At 40.6% G+C, this 15,768-nt stretch overlaps 1 protein-coding gene across 2 annotated transcripts in view; it reads right to left on the reverse strand.

Annotated features, from left to right (window-relative positions):
* The window catches only part of LOC134210597 (lysosomal cholesterol signaling protein), a 54,168-nt gene that overhangs the window by 8,932 nt on the left and 29,468 nt on the right, over positions 1-15,768 (reverse strand). For both annotated transcript variants that reach the window (XM_062686710.1, XM_062686711.1), the window contains exons 3-4: positions 4,884-5,173; positions 4,660-4,805 (exon numbers count right to left, since the gene is read on the reverse strand). In XM_062686710.1, coding sequence (XP_062542694.1) covers positions 4,660-4,805; positions 4,884-5,173 — 436 coding nt within the window. The remainder of the gene's footprint in view (positions 1-4,659; positions 4,806-4,883; positions 5,174-15,768) is intronic.

Raw genomic sequence — 15,768 nt, forward strand, 5'->3', positions numbered from 1 at the left:
ATTTTCATACGTTGCCATTTCGACAGTTTTTCACTGTCGCTTTCACAGTTTCACACTCTGGTTATAGGGTTGCTAGTATAGCCCCATTTGAATAACATGGTCACCTCACGTGAGAATTGCTAAAATCGACTCACCTCACGTCACTCGACTCGTAGAATAAGCCCACATGTGTTTCTCTAGTTTCTTCGCTTTTGCGACTTTCACCACATTCGTATCACCCTCTTGAGCAATCAGCTCTTCCACTGCTGCATACGTCTGGATGCATTCTTCGAGCTCGTGCTCTTCCAATAGTATCAGCTTCCGAAACTTCCAAGCAGCAAAGTTCAAGCCATCGAACAGCGGCAGCAGCACACGATCAAACTTTTCCTCCTCCATGCCGAAAACGAGAAAACAACGATACTCCCGATTACTTTTCGATTGAAGCGCGACCTGGGCCCATAACCTGAGGTAGTTTCGGATAGGCCAGGAAGAAATAACATCATAAAAGCCGCAATTAATTTCCGAAACGATTTATTCTATAAAACGTGTTTTACTTTTAACATTTATATTTGTTTTTATTCTTGACCATTGGCATATGGTGGTTACACTTAACAGTAAGCACTTCCTGATCCTGCTTTGCAGCAAGAGGCAAATTTCGAAGTTTATACCTCGGTGTTCGGAATCGACGTAAGCTAGGAAAGAACCATTTGTGGCATCAGCTCACCCGGCGAAACTACCACCAAACCAAATCGACTGGAATCGGTTCCAAAGGTGTGTGGACGAAAACAACGACTACCAGCGTCATCCGGTCACACTTGAAGACGTCGATGAGCAGCTCCATGTCACCGAAGAAACGTTTTCCCTAACCCGTGAACAACATGTACCAAAGGGTCATCAGGTAAGCAACACCCTAATCATTGATACACTCACCAGAATTGATTCGTCTGCGATATGTCACTCGCAGGCAGTACCAACTTACTGGGCTGCCTCTGCTACACACTCGTTGCAATCGCATGACAAAAATTATCCAGACCAGAATGGTGGACCTCAGAAATAGTGATTTCTCCAACAAGATCCGAACTCTCGGCCTTTTGAACCCATTTGACCACAATGGTTTAAAGGATCGCTCCGAAATATGTCACTTTGTCAGTTCGTACAATCTTGGACAGAACGTCGTCAGTCCACACGAAGCAGCGAACATTAACGATAACGAACATGTAAACAACATTCACCTAACTCTCACCGTCTTCTCGGAAGAGTTGGAGATCTCAGCTGACGAATCGAAGACCTATATCAAGTTATCGAAAAATATGAAGGCCCCAGGCATCGCTGATCTTTAATCAGTGCCTCTGACTTAGTCACTTCCCATCTTCCTGGAAGTCCGCCAAACGGAATCCCCATTAGGAAGCCTGGGAAGGATCCTTCCTCTGCTAAAAGTTATCGTCCCCTTGTTGTGGTGGCTACTTGAACAGCCCCACTTTCGATACAATCCAAAAAGCGAGATTTCTCTTGCTGTCGATATTTAGAGAAGTTAAGAGAAGGGGCAAAATGTATTAGATTGAACGTTCGATCTGAGGTAAAATAAATGAGTTATATTCTGATCATGGAGCCAATAAGACTTCTTTATTTAATCATGACTAGAAAATTATATCCCTCTTCTCCCTCTTCCCGCCAATTTACTTTAATTTTACGGGTTGTAAAACCCATCAGCTTTCTCCCAGGGTTATCTAGACTGTTTGAAAAGGTGATCAATCGTAGTCGACGATCGCCTTTGAGTCTGCCGAACATCACAACATCTTACTTGAGTTTCAGTTTGGTGTTCGATGCGGTCGATCAACCGTTTACCAACTGAGCCGAGTTACCAACATCCTCAGACGGAAGCTTGTCTCTAAAACCTCTGCCATGGCCTTACTCAATATTGAGAAGGCATTCGCCACCCGAGCAAATTGAAATCAAAATTTGCTGTTATGATTTCAATTATTTGATTACTCCGGCTGATCTCGTTTTGTATGGATTAACGGTAACATTGCAATGTTTGGCATGATGCTCTAGTGCACAAACGACGGCGTTACAATATTCCCAGCTACCTGGCGAATCACATCAAAAACTATTTTTCGGTCAGGGCATTCCTGGTCTCAATCAGCGGAACTAGTTTCGATGAGCATGACATCATCGCAGGTGTTCCCCATGGCAGTATCCGCGGGCCCCTGCTGTTCAACCTGTTCGCCTCCGATATGGCAGAACCTCTAGAGGACGGTATTTTGTCTCTGCTCGCGATGACACCTCTCTCGTTTACAAATGTAGAGTAATCAGAGCGCTAGTGGCAAAACTCCAACAAGGACTGGATGTCTTCACAGAATACCACACCACACCAGGTGGAAGATCTGTATCAACGCGGTGAAGACTCAGGTCATCATCTTCCCCCACTCAAAATCCGCCTGGCTTGTTCTAACTGAGGATTGAAATCGGTGACGAAGTGTAACGTTTTGTTAAACTACTGTACCTAGTACCCATTGATCAACCGTCGGTCATCATTGTCTCTGAAAAATAAGCTTGCTGTTTACAAGCAAATCATCCTCTCCGTGATCGAATACGGCCTGCCGTAAACACAATCACAACCTTAAACTTCAACGGATCCAAAACAAATTCCTGCGGATGATTCTTAACACCCCACCCAGGGTAAGAACATCCGAGGTCCACCATTTGACAGGGATGAAAACACTTAACGAGCGCTTTGGTAAATGTAAAGATTGGTGTACAGATCGTGGGTTGGCATCCGACCAGCTTGTGATCCGGGAGCTTGTCCAACCATAGGTTATCCAATTTTGTAGTGTATATAGTAGCTAGGTTATCAAATTACTAGATTTAAGTTATATCTTAAATCGAATTAATGCCCAAGAAGGCGGCTATAGTGTAGAATATTGCAATGCATTTGTTACACTCAAAATAATCCACACGTTAATGGTACGTGGAAAATCACGTAGATTGCTAGAAATGAACTTCTTGACAGTTTCATCTGACGAAGGTAGCTATTATTGAACATCAGATAGCATCTAAACAAACATCCCGTCGCTATTACTCCTATTGCTTCATCACTTCTACGTGAAAATCACGTACACGTCTGAAGTTCATTTTGACACCAGATGCCGTCATTCACTCTAAATATTTAGACGGAAAGAGTTGTTGTTCTCAATTTGGGAATTTATAATATTGTTATACATTATAATTTATTGCCAAAAGCTTACTATAGTAATTGATAGAGCTACTTTTATTTCAAGCATGTTAAGCATGTGAATGAAAATTAATTGTTTTGTTGTTGCTGTAGTAGTTAAATAATATCGATTGTGGAAACTCCGGGAACCCGGGATGGCGACGCAAAATAAAATTAGGACGCAAGTGAAAGGAGATTTTTTCTACTGTACTTTTAAATGGAATAAATATAATGTTTTATAAATTTGCTGGAACTTTATTGAATCGAATCGAGAAAATAATTACCGGGCAACAAACTACACCTTTTTTATTTACGCTGTATCAACTATTCAGTGCGCAATGTTCTTTCAGAACCTACTGGTATTGTAAAGAAATAACTTTATGTACAAATATGCTCAACATAGCTCAGCAGCTTATGTTTTATTTTAGTTTATTTTATGTTATTTCAATGATATTTTTCATTCGAAAGAAAATTTGGGGTAATACAGTGATCGTTCGCTAATTGGGGCACGACCTCACCCCAACTAGCGAATGCCGTTCGCTAATTGGGGCATTTTGACAAGCGTCAATGTTGTTTACTTTTTGCATTGAACAAAGGAAAATTTTACGCGCCAGAAAATATCGATCCCGCCAAACACGGAAACAAAACGTCAACGCATTTTTGACATCATATTCTGACGTTTAGCTGCTTTTTAATTGGGTTTCGCCCCATAATGTGTAAAACAAGAAAAAATATTATGAAAACTCATATGTACCTCCAATACATTTTCCTAAATCAATATCTTCCACATAACGTACATATCCACATATGAGTTTTCATAACATTGTAAATTAACGTCCAAGTCGGGTGGTTTAATCCCCGGAAATATGCAATTAACTTTGATTGAACTGAAGAAAAAATAGAAATAAATATGAATTTTACTACTACTACTACTACTAGGTACTAGAAACATTATCCTCTTTCTCGATCATTCAGCTACATCATAAGAATGAGCATTTGAAATTTGAATTTATGATTAAATCTGAAAACAATTCTAATGTATCGCTTTCATCCAAACCTTGTATAACTATCTGGATAACAGGATAGGGCTGTTTATTAACACGAAATGAATCAGCCACGCGCAACTCTTCCATAACGATATATTAAAGGTACAATCAACTCACACGAATTAATATATGTCAGCACGAAGCTATTGTTAAATCAAATGTGAAAATGATGACGACCACGTTCAACAGCCTATAGCTATAGCAGTTTACTTGCCGGCCGGCGATGCCAATTATTGCATAAAGAGTAAAAATCTACGACGCGACAATCAAGCCCGTTGATTTGATTCATCGGCTAACTGCTGCAGCAGGTAGACCTCGTCTCGTTCGATTATTTCCATAGGTTCTCTGTGCGCTTCTCGTGACTTGCGAGAAGCTTGCACTACAAGCAACAATTATACAACAGTCGATGTACCGCATAATTACCTGAGTTTCTTCCGTCGCTTTCGCTCTAATTTTGGAGATCTCCATCAGCACATATCCGATGGGGTTTAGAATGGCCAGCGAAATGGGCGCCAACAGGTAGATGTAAGACGCATATTCGGGGTGCAGCTTTGAGTAGAGCGCCGACACTGGAAATAGGAAATAGCATAACAGCATTACACAAGAACACGCCCTTGACTATTTCGAGAAATCTGCGTGCTACCTACCGATCGGAAAACCGATGGCAAAGTCGTTACTTTGGGTGCAGAAAATGGCAAGTATTCCGGCGCGGCCGTAGTTGATGGGTCGGGCCACCAGCAGCGAGATGACGCCGACGGCGAGGAATACGATCGTTTTCGATATCAGGATCGAGAGCAGAAAGTTCCAATTGACCGTGCTCCAGTTTAGCTCGGCCAGCGATAGAAATATGACCGACGGTAGGGCGAACGTGCCGACGAAGGTGTTGAGACCCTTGGCTTCGGTATTGGTGATGATGTTGAGCCGCCCGGCTAGGTAGCTGCAAAAGATAGATAAATATTTGATGACTTATTGTTCCGAAGGGCTTTAAACCTATGAGCCGTTGAAAATATGTTTTTCGTCCATTTTTATGCTATACCTTCTGCTCATTGGCATTACATGCCCCACTGGGACATTGCCGCATCGCAGCGTGTTCATTCAGCACTTCTACAGTTATTAATTGTAAAATTTCTGATCCACAATTCTTTTTATGGTAATTTTAACCCTCTAAATTGTTGTGCTTTGTGGAGTTTAGTCAGATCATTCGATACATGAGGTAAGATGATCCTTACCCTTAAATGGTGTACCCTACAAATGCTTCAAATGGAATACAAGTATATTCGAAGTACAAGTCATTTTAATGTGCATTGGTATTTACATAATAAATCTTGATATATTCAGCCATAACGCCCCAAATTCATATTTTTTCCATGTTTAGCAGTTTTTCTTATGGACAATCGACCACCTTTTAAGAAATGACACAAAATCAACACTTTGAAATTTTTAATAAGAATTTTACAATAGATAGAATAAATCAAATCTTTTTAATGTCTTCTTCTTCTTATTATTATTCATTACATCTGTGATAAAACTTTATCAGAGTTACAGCACTCTTGATTTATTTGTCGTCTTATTAGGTCCATTTTGTTTGTCAGGACTCGAAATATCAAGAAGGACGCCTAATCAATGAATTAAAATTATTTTTCTAAAAATGTCACAGAACCGACACCAAAAAAGTGTCTGTACATCAGTGTTGTCCTACACTCAGTGCAAACAATTCTGCTCTTTGATATTTGAATTTTCTAAATGTCATGTCAAACTATTAAAAAAATGCACACCAGAGCCTCAGGAGCGCGCGCACTGAAAAAAACACTGGAGTGTTTTCACTGGAGTGTATTTTCAGCGCGCGCGCTCCTGTGGCTCTGACGTGCATTTTTTTTGACAGTTTGACATGACATTTAGAAAATTCAAATATCCTTCTATTAGTTACACTTACTTAGTTAAGACTATGAAATCGTTTAGATAATGTAAAATCAAAGAGCAGATTTTTTCACACTGAGTGTAGGACAACACTGCTGTACGTTGAAGGGTTTTGGAAGGTTTGTCCAGAAAACAATGATCTGTCGATTCATCAAAATCTAACTCATGCAGAGTGTTGTAGGAAAGCTTGTTTTGGTGATTACAAGTGCAATGATCGTTCGCAAATTGGTGCACGACCTCACCCCAACTAGCAAATGCCATTCGCTAATTGGGGCGTTTTGCCAAGCGTGAATGTTGTTTAATTTTTGCAATTAACAAGAGAAGATTGTACGCGCCAAAAATTATTGATTCCGCCATATACAAAAACAAAACGCCAACGCGGTATTTACATCACGTTTTGAAGTTAAGCTGCTTTTTAATTGGGTTTTGTCCTAATTAGCGAACTGTAATGTAAAGTGATTAATAAAACTTTGTAGCAAGTTTGATTAATTTCTAGCCCCGATGTTTGTTCGGTTAGGAAAAAGGCTGTTCCACATAAAAATCTCGATAGTAACATCAAATGATCAAAATTGGTGGCAAAAATTTGTCCGAAATAGCTGGTATCGGCCATAAGTCGATGCGTACTGACCGTCACAACTGCATTAGTTTCTACGAAATTAGGCAAAATAATAAGGGGTGATTCAAATATGACGTCCACTACTTTTTGAGATTTCTAGAACCCCCCCCCCTCTGTCATGCTTTTTTGTATACCTAGTACATGTACTGACACACAATCTTAGACTCCCTTCCCTAAAACATGTGACATCATTTTTGAACGACCCCTAAGGTTAGTGTCCTTGAACTCGTTGATAGCTTGTCACAGTCCTCATACCGAAGGCGGACTTGCTAGCAAAGGTGGGCGCACAGGATGGTGATGGTGAGGGTTATAATAGACAAGTCTCGAAGTTTTTGTTTGTTTTATCTCTGTCCTTCTGTTCCGTAAAGCGCCGTCGCTTTGGCCGTTTGGAAGATGCTCCCAGTCGAACCATTTCTCGAGCACGAGGACACGATACGCCACCTCATCCCTGACGCCAACTCATGGAAAGAAATATTGTAACCCTAACCTCGAGTCAACACGAGTACGTTGGCTTATATCCATCTCTTTCTAATCTAATACATACACAAAGAACCGTGGCTCCGTAAAGTGTTATAACTGCTTGAGCCTACCAAATAAATGAATTTGAAATGTACCTACTGAAAATGATATTCAAGCAGCTCAAATTTAAGCGACACCGGATGTGAAAGTGTCTTCCGTGAGGGCAAAGTTTATTCTGGCTAAAGAGGCTGCACTCATAACAAAGAGGCGCAGTGTCAAAATTGGAACGGCGCGCTTGCTGTCAAATCAGTTGTTTCAATCGAGCACAAGGTTCTTAAAAGTAGGAATATTGCGCCACTTGTATAATGCAGGCACTTTAATTATGGCTTGTGCAAGATCTGACACTAAGTGGTGTGATGGAGCGATGGAGACGGGATAACGGAAGCATGATAGCAGCTCGTTAGATGCCTTGGAGTTGATCTTCAAATTCGGAGGAAATGTAGGTAATCGTGCGTTGCACACACGACACCTCGTTTATGTCCTTACACATATTACGCTGTGATACGTTGCCCACACGTGAACGGTTTAACTTCCCATAGAACTTTCATGCGTTATTAGCGTGGTACAGTTGCACCGTTTCTTCACGGTTTCAATCTTCCTGCTGACGCTTTTTCCTCCGAAAAAATCGAGTTTTGTCTGTTCCGCTCTCATTTGTATCGTGCCTCGTTCGACTCGCCCATGCTGCATTCTTCCCTTTCACTAACTGGTCACATTCGCCGTCATACGCCGTTGTTTCTTTGATCCTGGGGCACCGAGCCTAGTGGCGGCTCAAATTTACGGCGAACCCAATTTCCACAAGGTAGCTCAAGCTGAAAGGTGGAAGGGGAGCTGGAAGCCACTCTTCAAAGATGGTGTTCGCTTCCGACCCGGCAGGTACAAGAAGACGTGAAGCGCAGCGGGCTGACCATGTACAAAATGTCTTGGCGAGCTTGAGCGCAACCGAGGATGAAAAGATGTTTCCTCGAACCGTGTATTGTGGCGTCAAATTGTTGATTCAGTGCTATCTGTTTAGATGTAAACTAAAAAAAATCAAATGTAATCTGGTACGGGGTGAACTCTTCTCAGAAACAGAAGGATTCATTGTAGCCATCCAGGGCCGAGTAATTGCGACGAAGAACTATTGGCACTACATATTGCACGAAAACGTTGAGAACCGCTGCAGGAAGTCGAATTCAGTAGAAGAGACGATCCAGCATATCTTGTCCAGGAGTTAAGTCTTTCTCGGTCGCCAAGATTGTGCACCAACAGCTTGCTTTAAGCACAAACTTGGTTGACCAGTTTGTCGCCTACTACAAATATTTGCCTGTCCCGGTTCTGGAAAATAGTTTCTTAAAGCTGTACTGAGTTCGCGAGACAATAACGGGTGTCCTCATTCCTGCCTATCGGCCCGCTATTGTGATCTTCGACAAAAGAATGAAGCGGCTAACCCTCATTGACTTTGCTTAAACAAGACCATAATGTCCGAACCACGACTTGGCAGAGGAGTTGAAGCAGATGTGGAGAAGCAGACGTGCGTATAATTTCGGTAGTTATTTCAGCAACCGGGATCTTCCCGAAATCTCTCCTGAGATCCTTAGCAGAAACATAAATCTCATAACCCCCATAGCATCCAAAAGACAGTGGTACTTTGAACTTGTAACATTATAAGAAGTTTCCTGAACCACATAGAAATAATACATCCGGTGCAAACGCTCGTTATAGGTTTTTAAGTCAATCGGCAAATGAGAATCATAGAGCCTAATTCCCTTTGGCATTCAGATTGCTTGGGGTAGGTATTTAAGGTCATCCTTAGCCGTGCGATAAGACGCGCGGCTACAAAGCAAGACCATGCTGAGGGTGGCTGGGTTCGATTCCCGGTGCCGGTCTAGGCAATTTTCGGATTGGAAATTGTCTCGACTTCCCTGGGCATAAAAGTATCATCGTGTTAGCCTCATGATATACGAATGCAAAAATGGTAACCTGGCTTAGAAACCTCGCAGTTAATAACTGTGGAAGTGCTTAATGAACACTAAGCTGCGAGGCGGCTCTGTCCCAGTGTGGGGATGTGTAATGCCAATAAGAAGAAGAAGAAGAAGAAGAAGAAGCTATTTAAAATTTCCCAGCACACAACTCTATGATAATAATAACATAATTCGTTCATGATTAAAAAAGGATTTTACTCCCTCACCTAAAAATATTCAATGTTAGTCATTGAAATTTCCCAAGTTTTTTCTACTGTTGGAATCAAAATGTCAATAAACCAGGACGTGTTCAGGAGCCCGTCCAAGGCCAAACAAGAAACAGTGTTGCGCCTACTAAGTAGCACATAATGTGTCATCATCGATGTAGGTTTCACCGCAACAACGGGTCAAAAGAACAAAACACATCATCTTACTTTTTATGGACTTCAACAAATGGCTCACGAATAATAGCAATAAATTGATGGAGCAAACATAGTTGAAGAGTTTTCCTCATTTAAGAAATTTCTCCAAACTTGTTCAAAGGTATGGTGGTACTTGATGCTTTGACATATCGAAGAATCAGACACAGTTCTCTTTAAACTTTTTACCAGCAACGCACTTAATTTAATGACGAAGCGCGTTCGATAGCATTTTCCTCTATACTTTGTATTTCTCCGAGTGAATAATCACGATATCAAGATCACGTTTATGTTCTCTATCTGCAAGTAGGACGGAAGATCCATTTATTACGTTACGCGAAAGAAAATATATTGTGAACCTCCGCTTTTCAGTTTGTTACACTTTTTGTATGAAGCATTTTTAAATGTATGAACTGTCACACTTCATAGAACAAACGTTTTAAGACGTAATTTAATTTATGGACATTCCCTTAACTCATTTGGCCATACATTTATCATCGAACTGCGAAGCGCGGAGTTAGCGATCGGTCATGCGAATTGCGCGCGAAGTTTCGTTGTCAGTTAGTATACGTATTTATTTAATGATAATAGGCATATAGCGAACGTGTTGTGTTAGCAATAATACGGTTATACCCAGAATTCGATAAACAGGTTCCTTTGCAGATAAATCATTCATTCAGAGAATGTAATAGCAATATGATCTCCTGTTATACCTATTTCCATTCTAACGAAATGTACTTCAACGATTCTGAAACTGTTGGTCGTGTCTCACTAATAAATTACAAATGCATGTAATCCATCTGTTAAAATTCGAAAAGGAATTGTTTAGAATTAAAAAAAAAAATCAGAATTATCCACCTAGCCACCAAACCCACCACCAAAATTAGATTCCACTATTTCCATCAATTTATTCCTATTTGCGCGCATTGCAGCAATTTCTGATTTTTTAGAAATTGAAAAAAAAAATCCAAAGCGCTCCCTTAGCAAAAAAACAATATTTTTTCAATAGCTTTGGAACGCAATGGCCGATCGGGTCAATTTTCAATAACAAACAATAGCAAACAATGAATTCTGCGTCTAATGCAACTTGTTGCAAGCAAATCGGATGATGCTAAGTACCCAACAATTAAAAACGGTCATATTACCGGGGGTCCACAGTATTTTGCACGTCTCAGACATTTTTGAGCATTCCTATATAAGAACAATGTATTACTTTTACCTCACTACCGTGGATCCCCGGTAATATGACCGTTTTAAATTTGTTTTTAATTTGAGCCCCGTTGGTTTGAACATCGTTTAAACTAAAAATGGTTCAAACGTTGTTTACCACGTAGTTTGGAAAAAAATAATAGTGGAACATCGTGAAATGGAACACATAATTAATACAAAACAGCAAAGAGAGCAACCAGAAAACTGTTTTTCTTATGCTCATAGAGTAACCGGAACCCAGGTCACTTTGAAAGGCTGCTATTTTTAAGTTTTAAACAGATTCTCCTCATTTTTGGTAGTTCTGTCCCCTAGGTGCAAATTTGCTTGAAAAATCTTTTAAAAAAATTGAAATTGCTATAACTTTTTTATTCTTTAGCCAATTTCGATTTTTTTATCTGTTTCGAAAGATAATTTAACTTTCGGAGACTCACGCCGTTGTAAAAAGTACAACACCTTAGTTTAGATAGATAAGTAAGAATAGATCGATAGTTTAGATAGATAAGTTTCGCACAAATTTGAAATTAGTAAAGATGATGTCTTTAGCAAAGTTCGTCTGGTAGGACTACTGTCTAGCCGCTCTGGACCAGTGCTACGACATCATCGTGCTTGTTGGGACATGGCTATATTATAGAACGCTTTCTGGTTACGTTCTCGGGACGGCTACGAAGTATTCCCATGTCACCGCAACTCAAACAACAGCGCGATAGCTATAGGAGGAAGAGTGCTTCTCGCTGCTAGTACGAAACTAAAGCCGAAAGCAATCGAGGATGACGATTGGAATTCGGTCGAACAAGTTTGGGTATCCATCGCGTTCAAAAATCTTCACCTGTTAAAACTCTGTACTGCCTACATACCTCCAGATCGTACTCGGGATCTTCAACTCATCGATACACATTGTCGGTCAGTTAGTACTGTGTCGAGCAACGCGGCTCCTTGTAACGGAATTATGATATTGGGGGACATCAACCTTGCGAGCGTTGCTTGGACTCCAATTCATAGATAGTGTTTTCCTCTGTCCACATTATGCGCTCTCTACTTTTCATCCTGGAGCCATCACGTTACTTGACAGCTACTACAGTTCTGCAGATATGTTCCAGATCAACAACGTGACTAATGAAAACAATCGTTTTTTGGATCTTTGCTTTGTGAACGATTTTGATGCTGCTCATTTCGTTTCACTGCACCCATACCATTAGTAAAGTTCGTTCCACATCATCCCCCGCTAGTTATCGCGGTCAAGGATTATGACTCTCTTGAAGCCATAGCTACAACGGCAGTGTCCTACAATTATTGGTGTTGTCTAATTTGGATTGGGAGTATATTCTGGATTCAGAAGACGTCAATCTCGCAAACGCTTAAGTAAGAGTTCTTATCACCGATACGAACGGGTAATTCAATCTAGACTCCGATCAAATCAAAAATCCTTTTGGAGTTATGTAAATAACCAACGCAAGGAGGAGGGATTGCCATCATCTATGGTATTGAACGAATTATCGGCCTCGACACGACAAGCGATCTGCAGTCTATTCTCCACAAAATTCGCCAGCGTTTTCTCAAACGAAGAACTCTCTGCCGTTCACATATCATTGGCCGCAGAGAATGTTCCGGTCACAAATCAAACGCTAAGCAGCGTGGATGTTTCTGACACGACGATTTCCAATGCCGCATCAAGACTGAAACCCTCATTTCATCCAGGTTTCAAAACTATTTGAACTGGTTGTCATGGATCAGATGCTGTTCCATTGTAAGCAATACCTGAGCGATGATCAACATGGGTTCATTGTCGGTCGATCCACAACGACAAATCTGCTGTGCCGGACTTCGTATGTTACTGACAACTTATTAGAACGAAGTCAAACGTTATTTACACTGATCTCTCTGCTGCTTTCGATAAGGTGAACCATGAGATTGCAATCGCTAAGCTTGAGAGGATTGGAATCCACGACGATCTTCTACGCTGGTTCCGTTCCTATCTTACGGATCGGCAATTAACAGTTGCTTTAGAAGACTGCTATTCACCCAGGTTCAACGCCTGCTCTATTTCAACGATGTGAATTCTGTTATCGAAGGTCCACGGTTGTCCTATGCAGACGACCTCAAAATTTATCTGAAGATCCGTTCTTACCTACACCCAAAAAACAAATCTGACAATTATTGTATAAAATCTGGGCATATACAATTCTGTAAGCTTTTTATACAAATATTGTATTGAAATAATACAGATGTTGTATATGCCCAATTATTATACAGTTTCTGCAAGGTTCTTATGCAAAACTGTATTAAAATCTGCCATCCGCTGGGTGGGTGTAGATTGTGTACAGCTGCAACGCCAACTCGACGTCGGCGCAAATTAGTGTTCATTGAATCGGATGGTGATCAACCCGGCAAAGTGTTCCGCTATTACTTTTTCTCGAAAGAAAGAGCTGTTTATGTTCGACTATGAATTGCGAGGAACGACAATCGAGCGTGTGAATCACGTGAAGGATCTCCTGGAGAATCCTGGATTCATAAGTTATCATGCGCCGTTGCTGCTATACATCAGCTAGTCAAAACATCTATCAACACATCCAGCCGATGCCCATATTCCTTTGGCCGGTATCGCACCATTCCACACAGTTCTTATTTCAATTCAAAACACAAACAAAATTGACAATTATAAATAGAGTAATCAATAATAAATCGCAAGCAGTTCGATTATAACCATCATAGCGTGTAGTCGTTTTAATTTTGGTTTTAGTTTTTTTTAAACTCTTTTGTGCAAGCAAAAAGTTTAACTCATAACTGACTTACAAAGAGCATATATCGCATATGTCGTTGATAAGGCTTCAAGAGCGCTGGCAGTTGTGTTTCGAACTGCAAAAACATTCTCCGATCTACATTGCTTAAAATCGTTAGATTGCTCTTTAGTGCGCCCCACTCTTGAGTACTGCTCAGTACTTGGAGCCGACACTACAACAACGGTGTGGAACGACTGGAATCCGTCCAGCGTCGTTTCCTTCGATTCGCTCTTCGGAGGCTGCCCTGGAGTGACCCTTTCCGGTTACCAAGCTAAGAGAGCCGTTATCGGCTGATCAACCTCGACACTTTGCGAGTTAGAAGCGACGTCACCAGAGCTTAGACCATCGCTGATGTCCTACAAGACAGGGTTTTGTCACAGGTTTTTCTTGAACTTATTAACCTGAACGTCCGTCCGAGAGCTCTTCGTAACAATGTCATGTTGAGGCCAAGACACCATCGAATGAATTACGGTCAGGAAGGAGCTTTAGGCGGTTTGCAGGGAATATTTAATCGAGTTTCCCCAGTGTTCGATTTCCATTTGTCCCAAGAGGTTCTCCGGCGTAAATTTTGTTTTTTAATGATCAAGCTAATCAGCTACATTGATTTATGTTACCTTGACTTGAAAATCTGTATATTTTTTTTTAACTAGGGTTACTGCTCCTGGACTTCAGCTCATAGCTCCGATATTAGTCTCATGAAAAACAAAGCAATGAGAAGGTATCTGGTTTGTTTATTATTTTTGTCATTTTTTTCAGCAGTGAGCGAGCACGCATGTTAGCAGAAAGAAGCAATGCAATTGGTGTCGTATTTCTTTGTTTCGCGATGAGATTAATATATGTTCAGTGAGATGGAAAACGGAACAGTTCCCCTATTGTATTTTACCCCACCCATAACATCATTCGGACAGTAATAAGCCTATTGGTGTATAATAATAATAAATAAATAAATTGTGGTGTGGTAACCAAGAATAAGAAAACAAAGGATCACATGTATTCAAGCACATTGCAGTAATGCGTCGTTCAGCATGTGCGGATCCTAAAGTCCCTAAGATGATAGAAGAAATGCTTAACTTGCACGTAAGCAGTAAAACTGTAAGCAATCGTTTTGGTGAATTTGGCCTTTAAAATTTCTTCAAGAGTAAGAAACCGTTGTCCAGGAACGCAAATATCAATAAAAGCCTAGAGTGTGCAAAAAAGTTTGCTTTCAAACGAAATTATTACTGGACAAGCATTGTCTAGGCAGATGAGAGCGAGTATGAGCAATATTGTACTTCCAGTTGAAAACCGAAGTGAGCTCTCGCGACAATCGAGTTTTCTCCCGTTTCCTTTTGTCGCAACTACGTCGCGACTAGTGCGCATCACGGCGCACGGCGGTGGCATAGATGCGCACTAGTCGCGATGCAGTTGCGACATCAGGAAATAAGGAAAAACTCAATCGTCGCGAGAGCTCACTTCGGTTTTCAACTGGAAGTACAATAAAACCCAAAAAAGATAGCAAATAAGAACACGTTTTTCCAAAACAGATCGACTACAGCTAGAATTTACTCAAGCATTCGAAAAGCTTGTCACTGGCGAAACATCTTTTGCTGGCGAGGATAGGGCACTAAATGTCAACGAAGGAAAAATCAGTACATTTTGACAGATAGGTACCCAACATGTTTGGGAACGATAACAAAGGGAACCGCAGCGACAATCGTCCTCTATAGTTTATTACCTCTATTAGAGGATGTGATATCAGACTCCATAATATTTTTATTGAAATCGTGACGTCATGCTCGTTGACAGTTCGTTTGGAGACAGAGGATTTATCTTCGCTCAAAAATGTTTTAGTTGTGGATAATCTACCATTTGTACTAAATAATTCACTTGAAATGGTTTTGTTTACTTTTTTATTTCCATATTTATTATATCAATCGACTCAGCTGGACGTACTAAGCAAATAATCTGTCTGTCTCGTTGAACACTATTTGGATTTTAAAAGAATCATCCAAGTAACCATGGAGCTATATATGCTTGCAAATAATACAGCCATTAAAGTTGACTTAAAATGGAAAAAGGCTTTTTTGCAATTCCTGATCATAATGCCTGGTTTACAGTTCGGTCTTTGAGTGATAAAACGGCCTACTTTTCCATAC

The sequence above is a fragment of the Armigeres subalbatus genome, chromosome 2, assembly GCF_024139115.2.
Source record: "Armigeres subalbatus isolate Guangzhou_Male chromosome 2, GZ_Asu_2, whole genome shotgun sequence".
Lineage (NCBI taxonomy): Eukaryota > Metazoa > Arthropoda > Insecta > Diptera > Culicidae > Armigeres > Armigeres subalbatus.